General features: G+C 37.4%; 1 protein-coding gene across 1 annotated transcript in view; it reads right to left on the bottom strand.

Annotated features, from left to right (window-relative positions):
- PDIA5 (protein disulfide isomerase family A member 5) overlaps positions 1–18,603 on the bottom strand; it is a 187,375-nt gene that overhangs the window by 52,851 nt on the left and 115,921 nt on the right. The window contains exons 9-11 of the mRNA XM_074301401.1: positions 14,073–14,164; positions 13,868–13,939; positions 4,122–4,258 (exon numbers count right to left, since the gene is read on the bottom strand). Of these exons, the coding sequence (XP_074157502.1) occupies positions 4,122–4,258; positions 13,868–13,939; positions 14,073–14,164 (301 nt within the window). The remainder of the gene's footprint in view (positions 1–4,121; positions 4,259–13,867; positions 13,940–14,072; positions 14,165–18,603) is intronic.

Raw genomic sequence — 18,603 nt, 5'->3', positions numbered from 1 at the left:
TTGCCAAGCCTTGTCCTTTCAAGCTCCATATTTCTCTCTACAAACCTGGACTATGGCTAGATCTCTGGTTGGTATCCCAGCCCCAAGGCTTTCCTGACTCCAATCTGTCCTTCACTCAGCTTCCCAAGTGATATTTCCAAAGCACAGGTTTTGCCACATTATTCCCCTCCCAAATCACCTTCACTGGTTTCCTCTTGCTTTCATGATCAAATATAAAATCATTTGCTTACATTTTAGGGTCCTTTACAGCTAGGTCCCATTTTATCTTTCTACTTTGGGATGCACCCAAGCTAGCTTTTTTCCTGTGACCTTACTTCCCATCTCTGTCCTTGTTTTGGCTGACCCCATGCATCAAGTGCTCCACTGCTTCCCCTCCACCTCCTAGTTTACTTCAAGCCTTAGCTCAAATCCCACTTTCAACAAAAGTTCTTTCTTAAATGAGAATGCCATCTACCCAGGAAATCATAAAAGAAAACTGTCCTGATATTTTAGAATCAGAAGATAAATAAACACTGAAAGAATCCACTGATCACCTCATGAAAGAGACCCTAAAATTAAACCCCCAAGAAGTATCGTGGCTAAATTTCAGAAAAGTACCTAGGAAAAGATATTTTAAGCATCCGGAAAAAAACAATTTAAATACCGAGGAGCCACAATTAGGATTAGTCAGGACCTAGCAGCTTCTATCTTAAAGGATCAAAGAGCTTGGAACCTGATATTCTGAGAATGCCATCTACTTGCACTTTATATATCTTATACCTACAGAATTATTTGTATGTTGTCCCCTCCATTAATATGTGAACTCCTTAAGGGCAGAGACTATGCTTAAGCCTTTCTCTATATCTTCTGCCTTAAGCACAGGAATAATTTAATAAATGCTTTTTGACTGACTGATTCTTTACCATCCTCATCATTCTTCAGATTGTCTAAAAATGTAGCCCTCAGATCTCAATAAGCAATAATCTAGATTTGGAATAAAAATTGCTGGGCACAATGGGACTATTTCCTCCCACCATTTGATCAGCCCATTTCCATTAATATAGCCTAAGGGATTGTGTTACTATTTTTGGCACTCATGTCACACCCAGCTTGCAGTCAGTTAATACCTGCAAATCTTTTCATATGTAATATGTTATGGCAGGACTCCCCTGTCTTAATTGAATCAATTGATGTTTTTAACCTAAATTCAAGACTTCACTTATATCTCTTTTCAATTTAATCTTAATAGTTTTGCCTCATCAATTATGCCTGTCAAGACTGTTACGGACACTAATTTTATCATAAGAGTTATTGCTCCCAGCTTTGTGTCATTTGTGTCAATAAAAATGTTGGAAAGGACAGAGTGCTGGGACATAGTCCTAGAGAAACCAATTTTTAGATTCAAACAGATCTAGTGAAGATAGCCATTCAATAGCTATGAATTCAGAGAGCCAGGATCTGTTAACCCACCTATTCTTTTTTAAATCATTTCCATGAGGGTGTGGATGTGGATTTGTGTGTACCTGCCTTCTTATTTATTCATACCTCATATGGCTTCTATCAAATGCCATGAGGAAATCCAGATACGTTGCTTCTACAACACAGGCTTATCTACTAGTCAACAAGGAGTAATGAGATTCTTTTGAGATACTGACTTGACCTCAAATTCCCATCTTTCCCAAGTCCTCACAGAATGTTTGATAACCTGTTCTGGAAATGTTCTGGAGATGGACAGCAAGTTCTAGGGTTGTAGTTTGGATGGGGGGGGGGGGTGTCTGAGCTCTCATCTCCAGTTTACTCGCACCTCCCTATCTATTGTGATTTTTTCCCCCAAGATTACCATCAGCAGTTCTTCCTTATACTCTTGGCATGCTGGGATAGGATTCCCTGCACTAAAGAATCAAAATTATTTAAAGGACCTAGGTGTCATTTTGCTCTTTACTTACCTATCAAGATTTCTCTATTCCTTCTTAAAAATCCTGCTTCTACCCTTTTCAGTTAAATAATTATTTTCCTTGATGCAGAAGAAATAAATGAATATTTGGAGAGGATTAACTAAGGGAGGATCATGGTCACCCAAGGAATTCTTTATTCCTAGCCAGCCTTGCTCCCTCTTATTCTGCTAACCAAAGAAAAATGAATTCACACTTAAGAGTGTGGGAGAGTGGAAAGAACAGTTGATTTGGAATTAGAGGCTGCATGCTGAATAAATATCTATGCATGATGACCTATAGGGCAACCAACAGATTGCATCATACATCTTATCAGAGAAATTATTTCTATTCCTCTTTGCCTAATTAGCTCTGGACTTCACCTTTAGGATCCAAGAAGAGATGACAATATTGGGAAGAAAAGGGTGGGAGCCAAGCTGCCTGTTCTCAAGTATGGGGCAAATATCAATTGCTGCAGTGATATGCAAAAGATTGCCAAAGGAACAAGGCCAAAAAATATTTATTTCTCAACCAAGAGTGTTAATATGGTGCAAAAATATTTTGAAGAGAGGTATGAAATTTATTCTCACCAATTTGGAGCCCTAGAACATAAGTATTTTACAACAATTTATCATTTTTTAATAGGGCATCTCATATGCCACAAAAGCCCTTCCTTTTCTACCAGGTGTGTTACATATATAACACAACTGGCTTTAAGCATGTGCAGAAATGTTGCTGGGCTTTGTCTGCAGAACAGAATTCTATGATTTCTGACCTTTACTTGAGTGTTGAGCTTACTTCAGAGATGGAATAGGATTGTGGAGAGACAGATTGAAGCAGACAAGCCTCACAGAGCTTCCCAAGCTAGAAATAGTAGTCAAGGACCTGCTGTCCTCTGTCTTTACTGCTGGCGTAGGTGACAGGGGGGTGGAGGGAGGAGGGAAAGGAGCAGGGAGGGACCATTTTCCTCCAGCTATGGGGAAGTAAATTGCTTCTAAACTTGCTTCCATCAGCAAGTCTGGGAATGGCCTGGAGAGAACTTTTTAGCCAGCGAGATGACTGTAATACTGCCTCTGTCCTAATGAGCTGACTCTGGGGGATGCTGGGGAGAGTTCCTGAATAAGAAGTATGTAAGAAGTTGATGGAATGCCTCCCACACCAGGCTTTTCTGTTTGTTTGTTTTTCCCCCCTTACACTTTACCTAAAGGCACTCACCTCCTCTCCTAATCCATTCATTCTGATTTACCATCTACCTCATATAAAAAGGGAACATTTTTCTCCTAAAGCCTCAATCCCTTCTCTCTTATGCCATGATAACAGAAGAAGATTCCAGAGATTTCTAGCATCAAATTCAAATGTTTACAAAATCATGGGTTTTAAAGGTTATCCTGTTCATTACTTGGACTTCCTCATGTTCTGTGATTGCCTGACTGAGGATTTCTTTCTGATAGGAAAACGTGTTTAACATAAGTTACTTCCAACTGGAGGCACCTTCCCCACCGCTCTCTGACAGGGTGGGATCCCTCTCTGCTCCCCAAGAGTTGTTTCTCATGTTTTAAAATCTCTTTTGTTCTCCTTCATCCATCACTTGCTGGCTCAGGTTATTTACAGAGACATAGAAGAGAGATCAGGGTGGAAAGAGAAGATGGCCTGGGGTCCAAAGAAGCCACTCTGCTTCTAGGACTGAATCCTCAGCGAGGCCCAAGGCTGCCCTTTTTTGGGTGTTTTTCTCTAGGGCTATTTGCTCCATGGAGTGCTTCCCTATCAGCTAATCCCTGCTCTTGTCCTGAGGACCGCATGGAGCTTGGCAGTACTCACACAAGTTCACAAATTTTGGAAGCTAATTCAAAGCTATCCAATAAATAAAAAAAAATGTATTACATGACTTCTGTATTCATCACATTCCCTTCCTTTGTGATACTTGGCACTGAAATGGCTTTCCAGAGTACATGTTGACTGAATTGGTAGAGGGACAGAGGAAAACTCACTCATAATTCCTAACTCAGTTAACTCTTTTTGATCATCTACTGTGAGAGTATAATTGTGTAATTACATCTGAAGAGAAGAACTCAGGACAATCCCGTGCACACTGAACAAAGACTTGTGCACGCTGACTATTACGAAAGGTGGAAATTTCAGTGGCCACGTTTGATGGCAGGGGTCCTGGGGGAGGGGGGTGAAGAGTTGGGGGAAGAAAAGCATTCCACTCACATGGGGCATGAAACATGATGAGGACAGAGGAGTGCTCCTTCACAAACTTGTCAAAGTCTTCATCGGTCAGGTGATAAACGACGCTTCCCTCGTCTGCCCAGGCAGCCTCGGGGACCTGGGGCTGTGGTGCTTGTGGACTGGAAGACCAAAAAGAGGTAGAACTGAGAGGATGTCATTCGCCAGCCCTGGGCTACAAAAAGAACTCTGCTTTCCTGCACAGACCCAAGCCCACCTCACTAATCTCAAGAGACAGTCACAGTGACTGTGATGTTGAGAAAATCCAAAAGCTATCCTTGAGATGAGACTTATGGCAATAAGAAAAAACTGGCAGAGAGCCTTTTCTCTCCCTCTGCTCTTTCCCAAAATGATGAACTTTGCTATTATCCTATTACGGAGAGTCCATTTTTATTTATGACTCAGAACTTTTTATTTATAACTTAATTTTATTCATTTATCGGCTTAGGCAATCTCGCCTCCTCTCCAGGGTTTAGGAGTTTATATGCTTTCTCTCTTTAGCAAAGTATCAAGAATGTAGCGAGAGCAAGAGACAGCCATTGTGAAAGGTGGCTCCTATGTTCATCTCACTGTGTATGGCTCAGAGAAAGAAGGACTAGAAAAGATAAGTTGAGATTAGTTAAGACCAGGTCAGGCAAAGGCATAGAGGGAAGAGGATTAGGATGAAGGTGGGACATCTAAGAAAATAGTTGCCTGCACAAGGTAAGGATAAGTCATCACAAAGGAAAAGGCCCACTAGAGTATGGAGAGTGTGAACCTTCACTATGACAAGGGATTTACATGGATTCTCTACCCTGACAAAGCCTAAAAGCTCTTAAGTCCCCGGATGCAAGATTGCCCTGAAGCTCAAAATATCTGCACTGGTGACACATATTCCCAGTTGCTTCCCTGCTGCTAGCTTCACTTTCTAAACTATGTTTGTTAATACTTAAAACCCATTTATGCTGACAGATGCAAAATGTGGCCATTGCTATCTGCTTGGACAAGTTTTTAGCAGCAAAATCAAGGTTGTGGGAGAAGAATGTTCAGAATTCTGTCAACAAAAAAATCAGAATGCTCACCATTTCCCACAGCAAGCTAGCTATGGTCTTGTCCTCTGACCCAGATCTCACCATTAGGTACAGATGGGAAGGGCCTCAGAGACAGCTAGAAAGGGCCCTTCTGCACTCTAATTATATAGACACCTTTGGTGATTGCAGAGAACTGGGAATAAAGCAGGGATATCCCCTGAGTGAGGAAAGGAAGATTTGATAAATAGTGGGGTCAATAGTTGATAGTCAATGAACATAAATGAGCTGGGCAAGTTACTTCATCTTCAATGAACCTATTTTTGATCTCCAAAATAAAGGGATTGGACCTGGAAGCCTCTAAGGTCCCTGACAGCTTTAAGTCTACAATTCTGTCAGTGTTCCTGCACTCTTAAGATATGATGGATGTGACAAGTTCAGAGAAAGACGGAAGACTTGTATGAACTGATGCAGTTAAGTAGGCAGAACCAGAAATACAATGCACACAGTGACAATACTGATGTAAAGATAAAAAATGAAAAAGAAATTGAATCTGTATATAACTATAATGATGAAGCCTGATGCCTAAAAAGAATTGAGGAAATTTATTTCCTTCCTGTTGTTTTGAGGTAGAGGACTACACATGTGGGTTACCGTCAGATACAATCAATTTAAATAAAGTGCTAGGCTTGGAGTCAGGAAAACCTGAGTTCAAATCCCCCCAGACACTTAACTAGCTTCAACTGCAAAACAGGGAAAATTCTAGCACTTACCTCTCAGGGTTATTGTAAGGATCAAATGAAATAAATATTTGTAAAGCACTTAGCACAGTATCTGGCATATAGTAATATATTTCTATTCTCCTTCCCTCTCTTTGACTTCTTCCCCCCACCCCTTCTTTCTTTTAAAATCTTTGTAACAAGGGAAAGCTTGGTAGGTAGGGAAGAGAAAAAGATATATTTAGAAATAGATGGGATGTGAAAACAAATGACAAAAAAGATAATTTTTTTTTTTAAAGGGAGGCACACAGAAGACTTAAACATACTTCTGTAGCCTTAATTGTCCTATCTCTATGGTAATCACAAGAAAGTCTGCAGTCACACTGCTTCTGCATTCTTAGGTAGTTTCAATGACTTCTTCTAAGCACCTCTAGTTGCAGGGAGTACAAAAACAGCCAGAGGGCAAGTCATTTTGGTCCCAGAATGAAGCTCATTCCTGTATTTCTGATATTTCATCTCTCTTTTTCGCTCTACTTGACTTCTGGATCCTGGCCCTTTGCTCATCTTCCCAGCAAGTTGGGGCAGATTCTTTTCTCTGCACCTTTGTAGCTAGACCCTTGTCCTGACAAATGATGCCCTGAACTTCATCTTTGCAGTGGCTCCTGGGTTCTTGGATATCTGACTTAGCCCTACCAGAGTTTTTATAACTTGCTCCAACCAGTTGACCCTACAGACTCACGTTTTTATTGGACTTTTTAGCTTTCTGGCCACCTGTACCCATGAAAGGTTTAACCCTGGGCTTGATAGTTCTGGTTTCATGCCTAGTTTAACTTTTGTTATAATTTGTTTTCCAGTGTTACAGGATTATGAGAAGTTTGAATTTCCAAGATAGTCTAATGATAGGCAGACAAGAAAACACAAATGAAAAAATAATATAAAATCATATATTCAGAATTTCATTTCAACAAAGATCTCTTGGGGGTTCTATATGATCTCAGTCATATATTTCTATTTCTCCCACTACTATTAAAAAAATCTTATTTCTAGAGCTTCTTTTTCCTTCTTTCTTTGTTTCCTGGATATTGACAACCTCACTCTTTTCTGCCAATAATCTTCCCTTCATCCAAAAGGTTACTGAATCTTGATTATTTTCCTTACTTATGTGACTTTTGAGGCCAAAAGACCAATGGAGTTCACAGGATGAATCTATCTGTCCTGGTCAGAAGGTTACTGTGACTAAATTTCTGAAACTCAAATTTTATTTTAAAAAATCTTCATATTTTTTCCCTCAATACAAAATCTGTCTATGTATGTTATTAGCATTTCCAAAAGGTATCAAAATGTCTGTAGAAACTATTTGGTCTGAAAGCTGCTATGTTAACTCTGGCTAATCTCTCACCTTGAGGAAAAGTTATCCATTTGTTCTAGGGAGAATATTTCACATACCTCCATAGAAGTCAGTGATATCTGCAGATACTTTGGAAACTCAGAATTAAGTATTTTCACTTTTTTATTATTGTTTGCTTGCTTGTTTTTTTCTTTCTCATTTTTCCACTTTTAATCTGATTTTTCTTGTACTGCATGATAAATGTAGAAATATATTTAGAACTGCCCATATTTGACCTATCTTGGATTACTTGTTTCTAGGGGAGGGGAATGGTGAGGAGGGAGAGAGGAAGAAAAATTTGGAACACCAGGTTTTGCAAAGGATGAATGTAGCAAATTATCTTTGCATGTATTTTAAAAAATAAAAAAAAAAAGCTATGATTGCAAAAAAATCAGTCAGAATTATGTTTAGGCAAAAATATATTATAATTTATTAATTTAATTCTAAATTCCTGGTCTAGATAATTATCAGAGGAGTTAGACAAAGAGGTAATGAGGGAGTAAGGGTTGAGCTCTTCAGCACATAATTCTTATACAAGCACATGTTGTCGAAGATGGTGCTCCACAGAGTGAGAAAGAAAGGGTCAGTATGGTTATGATCAACAAAATCCATTCTGGAAATATTACACAAACACAGACATGAGAACTCTCATGTTCAGCTTTAGAAAATTATCCAGAGTCCCCCACAATCTTCTGAAGGTTATACCACCTCTCCCAGCCCTCATTCCATGGCATCTGGAACAGATGGCTGTTGATATTTGAGTATTTTATTTCACACACTTGAGGGGAGTCATGAAAAGAAACAGTTTTCTCTGGTTCTTCTTCACTCTTTGCATATTTAAATACAATTCAACTGAGACCTTTGGTCAGAACAGGAAGTATAGATCAACTACAATATCCTATGGCTGGAAAATCCAAAAGGATGGGACTGTGGTCATCCATCCAGACTTCAGCAAATGTAAATTAGGATTAAAAACAGATGGTACATCATTGATATCCAGCTCCTAATCAGTCTGGCTTCCTGGTATAGGTGAGGTAGTGTACTTGATGTTCTAGTCCAGAACAAAGTGGGCTGTATACATAATCCCACTTTACAACATTCCATCTTATAGATTTGTGACTTTGGCCCTCTCAGCTCCAATGCTCTCCATCAAATCTTCTTCAGAATAAAAATTTCCCAAATTAGAATTCTCATGTAATACAAAGCAACTTAGAGTTCTTGGGGATATAAAGTACCTTTTCTTAGGCCAGTCTATGTGCTCTAAAGGCATATCCCCATCTAGCATAAGAATATGGACATACCTAAGCTGCTCTGGAAAGCACCATATCATTAATTTTTAACTATTTCATCTTGGACATACAGTGTACAGGAAGTCAAAAAGAATTGGCTTCAAGTTCAATCATTGACAAAACTCAAGAGAAACCTAGACTATATTTACACCATTGGAAAAGGACTAAAAGATAAGTGAAGGGCTAACATTTGAATAAGGGAAAAGAAACAAGTATTTGTTTAATACCTTCAAAAGGTATCTTGGAATTTTATTAAAGAAGACAGGCTGGGGTAGACTGGTTCTGTTCTGAAGGGTTTATAAAGGAAAAAAGAAGATAAGGTAAAGAAATAAACATTTTAATGTAGAAAGAAGGGAGTAGAAAGAAGGAGATTGTTATTTTTCATTATTGGAGTGCTGAAGAAAGTGACATGCAAGAAAGGAATGGGGAAGAGTGAACATCAGATAGACCTCATTCCTGCTTACATTGGACAAATTACATTCAAAAAATGGTTCATATAGAAATATAACAAGCTTGGCAATAAAACAGGCAGAAACTGGGGAATGGGAGTTTTAAGAAGGATTAATACTGGAGAGTTGCAAATGAAACAATGCCTCAATAAAAGAAAAAAGAAAAGATTTATTAAGGGAGTTGCCTATCAACTGGAGAATGGTTGAACAGACTGTAGTGTATGAATACAATGAAATATTGTTGTGCTACAAGGCTAATCAGAGTAATGGTTAACTACCTCTCTAGAGAATCTAATGATACATGTTACCAATTTCCACAGATACATGATGAACTAAAGTTGCAGAAAGAAACACATGACATAGTCATGGCATGGATTTGTTTTGCTTAACTGTGCTTATTTGTGACAAGTTTTTATTTTCTTATTTCCACTTTCAACTAGTGTAGGTTTAGGCAAAGGCATATAGATGGTGATGTCAGAGAAAAGAAAAAAAAAGGAGGGTCATTGAAATAATTATTTTAAAAATTTAATTTAAATATATGCTGAGAACAGAAGGAAATTCAGAAGAATGCAGAGGTAAGTGGGTCAGTTTTGAAAGCAATGTGTTGAATTTATATTTTTTTTAAAAGGCAAGTTACTATTTGAAAAAAAGATTCTTGGTTTTATATATGATACTGTTTTTGCTTTATATATGGAAATGTTTATTTGTGTGTGTGTTCTGATTAACTCTAGAATAAAAAAACTAAATTTAAAAAAAAAATGCAAAAAAACCCTATCTAAATCTCAAACACCTTAATCCATCAAACCCTTCATTTACTTTTTCATACCCTGACTACTGTTTACTGTGAACACTGATGACAATTGGCATGAGCTGCCTTACCTACTGTCTATATTTCAACATATCTTTATTTCTAAATCTAAGGATTTTCCTCCAGTTTCAGAGGAAAGGGCTTACCCTTCTTAAGGTTAATTTCTTTATCAGTATCCTGGATCACATTCTTTCCTAAATCCTTAGGGATTTTCTAATATTGTTCATATTTTTCCAGAACTTTCAATGTCTTTCCACCAGCTAATTCTATGTTCAAAAGAGTACAGGTCTCCCATTTTCCTTGGTGGTGTTCCCTGCTCCAGTTATTGGCTTAGGTCTCTCCATTTTGCAACCAAATTTCCTGAATAAGTGGCTATTTTATCTCCCATTCCTTCTTAAACTCCCTGTAATCTGGCTTCCATCCCTATCACTCCAATGATACACATTCTCAGAGTTCATTAATTACAAGTTAATTGGCAATATCTTCTACCTTACATTCTCCTTGACTTCATAATCAGTGAACCAAAGATTTAGAAGTAGAGATGATTTTGCTGCTGCCTGTTACCTCAACCTTGAACTTTTTCCTTGATTTCTGTAGTATCATAATATGCTAGATAACTGTATTTTTTCCACCCACCCAGCTGCTAGTATTAGCCCCCAGGATCAATCCTCAGTTCTTTCTGAAGAAAAGAAACATTAAATGCTTTTTATAAAATGTATATTCTCCCTGAGCTTTGGCAAGTATTTCAACGGTGATGGCTTTTCGGTTATTCTAGCCTAAATGCTCTCTCTCAAGCTCCAGCCCAATATTTTAACTTGCTTACTTGACATTTCTTCTTAGATGGGTCTGTGTTCTCCATAAACTTAACACATCCCAAACTTATCTTCCTTCTTGCTAATTTGGTTAGATGGCCTTGTTTTTGAAAATGGCACTGACAAGGAATTACAGAATGGCGGAGCTGGAAGAGAGCTGAGAGGCAAGTTCAGCCAACTGGTATTTATTCAGATGCAGCAGGATGGCACAACACAGAACAAGAGGCTTGGTGCCAAGAAGATTGGAGTTCAGATCCAGCTCTAGACATTTATGGGGGATGACTTTGGGGAAACCATTTAACTTGTTTGCCATAGTTTCCTCAACTGTTGAATGGGAATCATAATAGCCCCTATCTCCCATGTTATGAGAATCAAATGAAATATTCGTGTTTTTTTTGTTTGTCTGTTTGTTTTTTAAGCACTCAGCACAATGCTTGGTCTATAAATTTTAGCTCTCATCTTCATCAAATGTTGTGGCAGCCACTTTACTAAGTGCTAGGGATACAGAGAAGGGCAAGAACAATACATGCCATCAAGGATTTAACAAATGGAAAAGACAAAATACAAACAATTATAAACATACAAGATATGTACAGGGTAACTGGAAGGTAATCTCAGCAGAAGGTGCTGGTGGGGGGGATGGAGGAAGTGGACCAGAAAAGGCTTCCTGCATAAAGTAGGATCTGAATTAAGTCTTAAAGGAAATTAGGGAAACCAGGAAGTAGAGGTGAAGAGGGAAAGCATTTGGGCCGTGGAGTCATCCAGTGCAAAGCTTATTAAAGTGTGGGTCGCAACCCCATATGGGGGTCACATAACTGTATGTGTGGGTCATGAAAAATTTGGCAACAGAAAAAGATTTCTGAATGCTCTAGACCTGCAGTATCAAATATTTTGCCAAGATTAAATTCTTTAAGTAAAAATACACAAGCACATCTATCTCATTAGTATGCAAATTTGCTTTTGTCTTTAATAAATGGTAAAATTATATATATACTGTGTATGATTTATTATCAGTAAGTATTCAATTTGTATACCTATTTTACATACGTATTTATTCAGGGTCATGCACAAAATTCTTGGGCAAAATGGAGTTGTGAGTGGAAAAAGTTTAAGAAGTCCTGAACTAATACATAAGAACAGAGCTAAGAGAGATAACTCCATGTTCAAGAATGGTAAGAAGATCAGTGTCAATGGATTTGAGAGTCTATGGAAAGGAATAAAATGTAAAAAGATTGGAAAGGCAGAAAGGGGCCAGATTGTAAAGGGCTTTAAAAGCCCTTTAAAAAAACCCAGGATTTTACATTTGACACTAAAGGCAAGAGATACTAGTGTTTGTTGAGTAGATAAGTAAAATGCTTACACATGCACATTAATACTGAATGGACTAGAGATCATTTAATTCAACTGGGCCAATCAAGACAATGTATCTTGACCAAAATTATGGAGCAAACTACTAGTAGCATGATAATTAGTGTTTATCTCCATTATACCATGCTGACTTCTACAACAAATAGTTTTCCATATTTGAAACAGAGCCTTTCCCTGTCTTCATTCCCTACATGAAAGCATTCACTGATTCCTATCAAATCTTCCTTTTCAATGGAATTGTATTATTTAGTATTCATTCATTCCTTTCCATTGTTAGGGAATAAACCCTCATCTGCTCTTTCTCTGATTATTGTACCAGGATTCCCTTGTCTAATCTGTCCTGCATTCTCCTACCAGATTAAGTTTCCTAATTTACTTATTAAATCAAATAATTCTACCTCTCAACAACCTCAAATAGCTATTCCCAAAGAAAAAAGTCCAAATTTCTTAGCATTGATGAGAGTCAAACTCTGTTTGACCTGAGACAGCCCTGTAAAGTTATGTAAAATCACCAATAAAATGTATATACAAATTTAAATGGTCTTGCATCCTCTGGAGACAGGATTCTCTTAGACTCATGTATAAAATGAGTCTTCAGAAAATGTCTCCTTTGATATACAAACCCAAATGATCCTGCATAAGTGCTTGGAGGAAGTCTGACAGGATGTTAATTCTTAGACTCATGTATAAAATGGATCTTCAGAAAATGTCTCTTTACAGATCACTTCTCTCTTGAGAATGATATGCTCACCAAGGAAGTGTCTCTTGGTGTTTTCTTTAACAATAAGCTTTTTACCATAGTCTTTGGGCTGCGAACTCATGCTTTGGAGAACAAGGAAACCTCATCCATTCATGTCTAACCTCTTCTTCGGTACCCTTGCCCTCATTAGCATGGCATCCATAAATCTTTATACTCTAGCCCCAGTCAACCTATCTGATATTTTAAATAATCCCACCACACTTGAGCAAGGATGATCTCTCTAGTGCCTCTTAAAAACACTACTCTTCATTTTAACTTTTCTTGAGCTATTCTCTCTAATCAGAAATGTGCTTCCTTCTCCCTTCCTGATCTAATTTTTTATGTACAGAAAAATAATTACAATAAAGGTCAAATATTTGACAAGTTCCACAAGCATGACACAGACAAGTAATGAAAAAATTAAAAGATGGAGAGATCACTTTTATCCAGGGTGATCAAAGAAAACTGTATGGAAGAATGAATTATATGGAAGAGATATGAACTGGGCATTAAAGGATGGATGGGGAATGGAATGACCAAAACCATAGAGGTAACTTTTAAATTCTATGATATAGACATGTAAATGTTTTAGCCTTTCGATTAGATTCAGGGAATGTGCCAATTTTTTGCATCTCTACTAAACTTATCACAGTGATTTATATACAGTAGGTACTTAGCGAAGGAAAGAATAAAGTAAAAGAAGGCCTTCCAAGTTTGGCAACAGAAAAGAAAGATTTCTTTTTTCAGGGTATTAGGGACACATGTGAAGACTTTAGAAAATAACTGATTTAACAGAATTGGCAAGATTAGCTGGGCCACCACCTTTTCTTTCTAGGCCTCCCAATCCAAATATACTACTCTACTCAAGTATGGCACAGACCAATGGGGACAACTATAACCCTACTAGATTCTTTACCCAAATAAAACTTAGACCATCTGTTATAACTAAATGAATCAAAGAACCAAACAATGACCAGAGAATCCCAATCTGGAAAAATTTTAAGGGCAGATCTTCCCCATCATCTCCATTACCCACTTCCCACCCCCACCCTTATTGTTCCTCCTAAGCAAAAGAACATTATGAGGTAGCGCAATATAGATACCCTCCTTCTGATAACTATATTTACATATTCCTTGAAGTGCAAAGACTTACTTCTTCATCCATTCCACAATGTCCTTGGCTGTGGACCTATAGTTTTCATACTGGAACAGAAACTTCCCTTTCCTGTGGAATGTGGAGAGACAAAAGGGGGCTCAGCTCAAGAATTGGGCTAGGGAATATTGAAGAGGGGAATAAAGGGAATAAGTGCCACTGGGGAAGAGGAATGGCACTTAAGACTAGGAGGCTGGGGACTTACTCAAAATAGCAGATGGTGGGGTAGCCACGGACATCATACTCTTCCTTGATGTGTTCAAATTCAGAGGAGTAGACATTCATCCCAGCCAGCACCTGGGAGAACAAGGAAGGAATGGACTTGTCTGCCCTCTGCCCCAATATATCCCATATCTTGTCCCAGAGCCTCTAATTGGGGCTAGTAATGCCTCAAAGTGGGAGAATTTCCAAAGTCTCCTCAGACAGATGTGGGAGTGCTGAGTATCCCAGCAGCGATGGGATTAGTATTAGACATTGGCTAAGGTAGCTAAGAGCTGTTTTCAAGGGATCCTAAAAAAAAAAAAATATATATATATATATATATATATATATATATATATATATATATATATATATCAGGAACTGCTTATACCCATGCCCCTGCACTCCTTTCTTGATTCACAATATGTTTGCCTTCTCCTACTCATGAACAAATCATGAATAAAGGGAAAAAAATCTAGTTTATTAGTTTGCATTAGTTCCTGTGTGGGCAGAAAAGATGACCGAGGCAGAATGTTTTCCCAATTATCAAATTCAATTTGACTTTTGACATGATATTGTGGTTTTTTCCATTTATTTCCCTTCTTCCACATTATTACCCCTAGATTTCTGTCTAAATCTTGAATGTAGGTGCCTGTCCTTGGCTCATTTGTCCTCAACTGCCCATATCTAGATCACACCCATGACTTTTTCAGTTCATTCCTTTTGAGTATTCCCCAATGACAATTGATTCATGACTCTTGATACCCACTTATTCCTTCTGTATTTTATTCCATACCTGTTTCCTGTCTCACATTTATAACCTGTTGTAGGTCCCAATAAATCCAGATAAATCTAGATGTAGAGAAGAGGATTTACCAACTTTGTTACTAATGGACAATAGAAGTATATATGTAAAGCATGGGTAAAAATGAACAAAAATGAATAGAATGAATGGGTTGAAAACTATAATGTCAAAGGGATTGCCCTCATGAGATTACTGGTTCACCAAAGTATTAAAATATTATACTAGAGGTACTGTCTGTGCCAGAATTCCTCAAAATTTAGGTTTCCTATTCTTTTTCTTATATAATAGGGAACTTCTTATGTATGGTCCAGATCCCAGAAAAAATATTTTTTAATAAAGGGAGATAGTGAAACTATGGAATAAAAATGTGTGCCATAGAAGAGCGAGATTGTAGGAGTGAGAGGGGTGAAGAGCTTCATGGCAATGTGGGTAGGAATGTTGCAGAAATATATAAAGGGGATCCAGGAAGCAGAGTCTTGATGAAGAAAAAGAAAATCTAAATGGCTTTATGTGAATTTCCATTGCACTGTGATATAACTCAGGAACTGCAACAGATGTTAAATGGCCCTAGAATCACATTGGAAATTTAAATCTTCATAACTAAATTTTTCCCTCTTCAGAAATACTAGTCAATACTGTCAACTGTATATTTTTTGCTATCTATACTGGCTTACTATAGACCATCTATATATCAAGAGTTCAGGCAAATCTGTAATAGAACTTGTCAAGGAATTCTCTAGGCCTCAAAGTCATTCTGGTCTTCTTAGTAATTAGTTCAGAAACCTATTTCAGTGATAGCTGACTGGAAGTGGGGTTTTTTTTCATGTCTACCTTGTTTCTCCCCTCTTCAATCCATCCTACACAACAATGTCAGATTAATCTTCCTAAAATGCTATTTTTAATTATCATCACTTACTAAAAATAAAAGATGAATCAACTTACAAGACAAATTCTAAAGTACAAAAGTCTAAATGGGAGAATCCAATCCTCTTTATACTGTTGATTTTAATCTATTTTCTAGCCTTATTTCTCAGTACAGACAACATATAATCATATATAATGATGCCTCAACCAATATCCTTTTACAATACCATGGTTAATATATTATAACCAAAATCCACTGTTACCATGTTCTAAATAGTGGTCACTCCCTCCCTCTCTCCTTCCATTGTCTCCATCATTCACAGAATTTCAGAGCGGAAAAGGACCTCAGTGACCATCCAGTCCAACTTACACTTGAAAAAGAATCCCAACTAGAACATACTTGATGAGTTCTCACTTAAACTTTGCTTAAACACTTTCAACTAGAGGAAACCCACTACTTCCTGAGGCAGTCCAATTCATTTCTTTATCATTCTAATTTTTAAGGATTTCCTTACATCAATCAAGATGAAATTTGCCTTCCTAAAACTTGCACTTAATTGTTCCTAGTTCTGTTAAATGGAGCCTGAGTAAATTTAACCCCATCTCACATGATAGACTTTCAAGTGTTTGAAATGATTATCAATCATGTCCTATTCTCATATCTCTGACTCTTTCCTTCTCCAAGCTAAATATTTCTAATTCTTTCAACTAAGGTGGATTTGAGGACTTTAATTACTTTGATTACCTTCCAAAGGATATTCTCCAACTTATCAACAACCTCCCATCAAAAGTGAACACAACAGCTCAGATGTGGACGGACTGGAGAAGCACAGAGAGGATTTATCATGTCTATATTTCTGAAAGCTATTTCTCTTTAAATGCAGTCAGAGTTTGAATGATTGAATGTAGGTACCTGCACACCTCCAAAATACTTGGCTCATATGTCCTCAACTGTCCATCCAGCTCACACCTATGACTTTTTTGACTTCATTGCTTTTGAATATTCTCCAAAGACAGTGATTACTGATTTATGATTCTTGACACCCATTTATTCTTTCTGTACTTTATTCTCTACCTGTTTTCTGTTAGCTGTCATGGCAACAGTTAATTCACATCGTTAATTCTACCCTACCTCCAGTCTCTTCAGATATTGCTAACTATGCCTCTGTTATCTTGTCTTAATGAAACTGATTTTGAGTCCCAGGGAAAGACTTTACATTTAGACTTATTAAATTTCACCTTATATCTAGCCTAATGTTTTAGCTTGTCAAGATTTTTTTTTTTGGACTTAATCATTTGCTATATTAACTATCTTTTCTAGCTTTGAGAAGAATGCCATTTATGTTTTTAACCAAATCATGGAAAATTTAAACAAAGCCAAGTGCAGACTCCTTGGAGAACCTTCTTTCACATCTCCTTCCAAGCTGGCATCTAAACATTAATTATTAGTCTTTGAGATTGACCATTCAACCAGTTCCAAATCCATCTCAATGATCTACCATCTATTCCTCATTGATTTGCTATTTCCTTCTACACTCATTTTCAGATAAGGAAACTGAGGCAAACAGAGCTAAGTGACTTAACCAGGGTCATACAGTTAGCAAATGTCTGAGGCTGGGTCTTGAATTCAATCTTCTTGACTCCAGTGCTGAAGATCTATCCACTGTTGCCACTATTGCTCTTAGATAAACTATATAACATTATCATGACCTATTTGTTTAGAAATCCTGGCCAAAAAGTTAGTTTGATGTCATCAGTTCTTTATGAAGCTTAAAAGTTCTTTGTGATTACCGTGTTGTTGTTGTTGTTTTTTTTTTTTTTTCCTTTTCTTTCCTAGATATTTGTTAACCAGCTTTTAAAAAATAAATTCTACATATTTCCAGCAAATTGAAATCAAGCTTACTGGAAGGGATTCTGTCTTCTTCCCTTTTTTTTTTTTTTTTTTTTGATGATTAGACAACATCTGCCTTCTCCAATCTTCTAGTGCTGCTACTATTCTTTATTGTCTTTCAAGTCTTTCAATGACTATGGCTCAGCAATAATTGTCAGCTTCTGCAGTACCCAAGGATAGAATTCATCTGGATCTTGAATAATGAATTTATTATAGGAAGTTAAGAAATTGTTTTTGTGGGTGTGGTTCAGGTGTTCAGTTGTGTTTGATTCTTTGTGACCATACTGTCCACAGATTTTTTTTTTTTTTTAAACAATGATACTAGAGTAGTTTGCCATTTCCTTTTCCAGTGGATTAAGGTAAGTGACCTATGCAGGGCTACACAGTTAGTGAGTGTGTGAGGCCAGATCTGAACTCAGGAAAATGGGTCTTCCATATGCCTCCAAATGATTTTGGTTTTTGGGTTTGTTTTTGTTTTTTTTAAACTATCACCTTATTTATCTTGGGCTTCAAATCTCTACAACCAGTTTTTGCCTTTTTTTTTTTTTAAAGGCCATTTTTATTGCCAGAGAAAATAGAAAAAATAGGCAGTTTCTCTCTCCTCTTTGTTGTTAGTCATCACCATCTAAACCCATCCTGAAAAGCAGTATTTTTTTTTCTTTAATCCTTTCTCCCAAAATAGCTAAAACAAGGACTCCTTTTTAATTGTCCTCTCCTCACCAGCCTGAGCTCATGCTGAGCTTCAGCACTACTGACACTATTCTGGCAGTACCATGCCACCCTTTTTATTCAAAGCATTTCCTGCCTTTGTTTCCTTCTCCTGTGCAGCAGATCTTTAAAAAACAAACAAAAAACCTAAAGTGGTTGGTGAGATTGCTCTGAATTGATTTCTTTATACATTGCCCTGGTTTTCTAAGTCATCGAAACTGTTTCCCTTTGTAACCTTCAGACTTTTCCTTCTTAAGTTGCCACATG

Source organism: Sminthopsis crassicaudata, chromosome 3, assembly GCF_048593235.1.
Source record: "Sminthopsis crassicaudata isolate SCR6 chromosome 3, ASM4859323v1, whole genome shotgun sequence".
Taxonomy (NCBI): Eukaryota; Metazoa; Chordata; class Mammalia; order Dasyuromorphia; family Dasyuridae; genus Sminthopsis; species Sminthopsis crassicaudata.
This window is presented reverse-complemented; position numbering and strand designations above follow the sequence as displayed.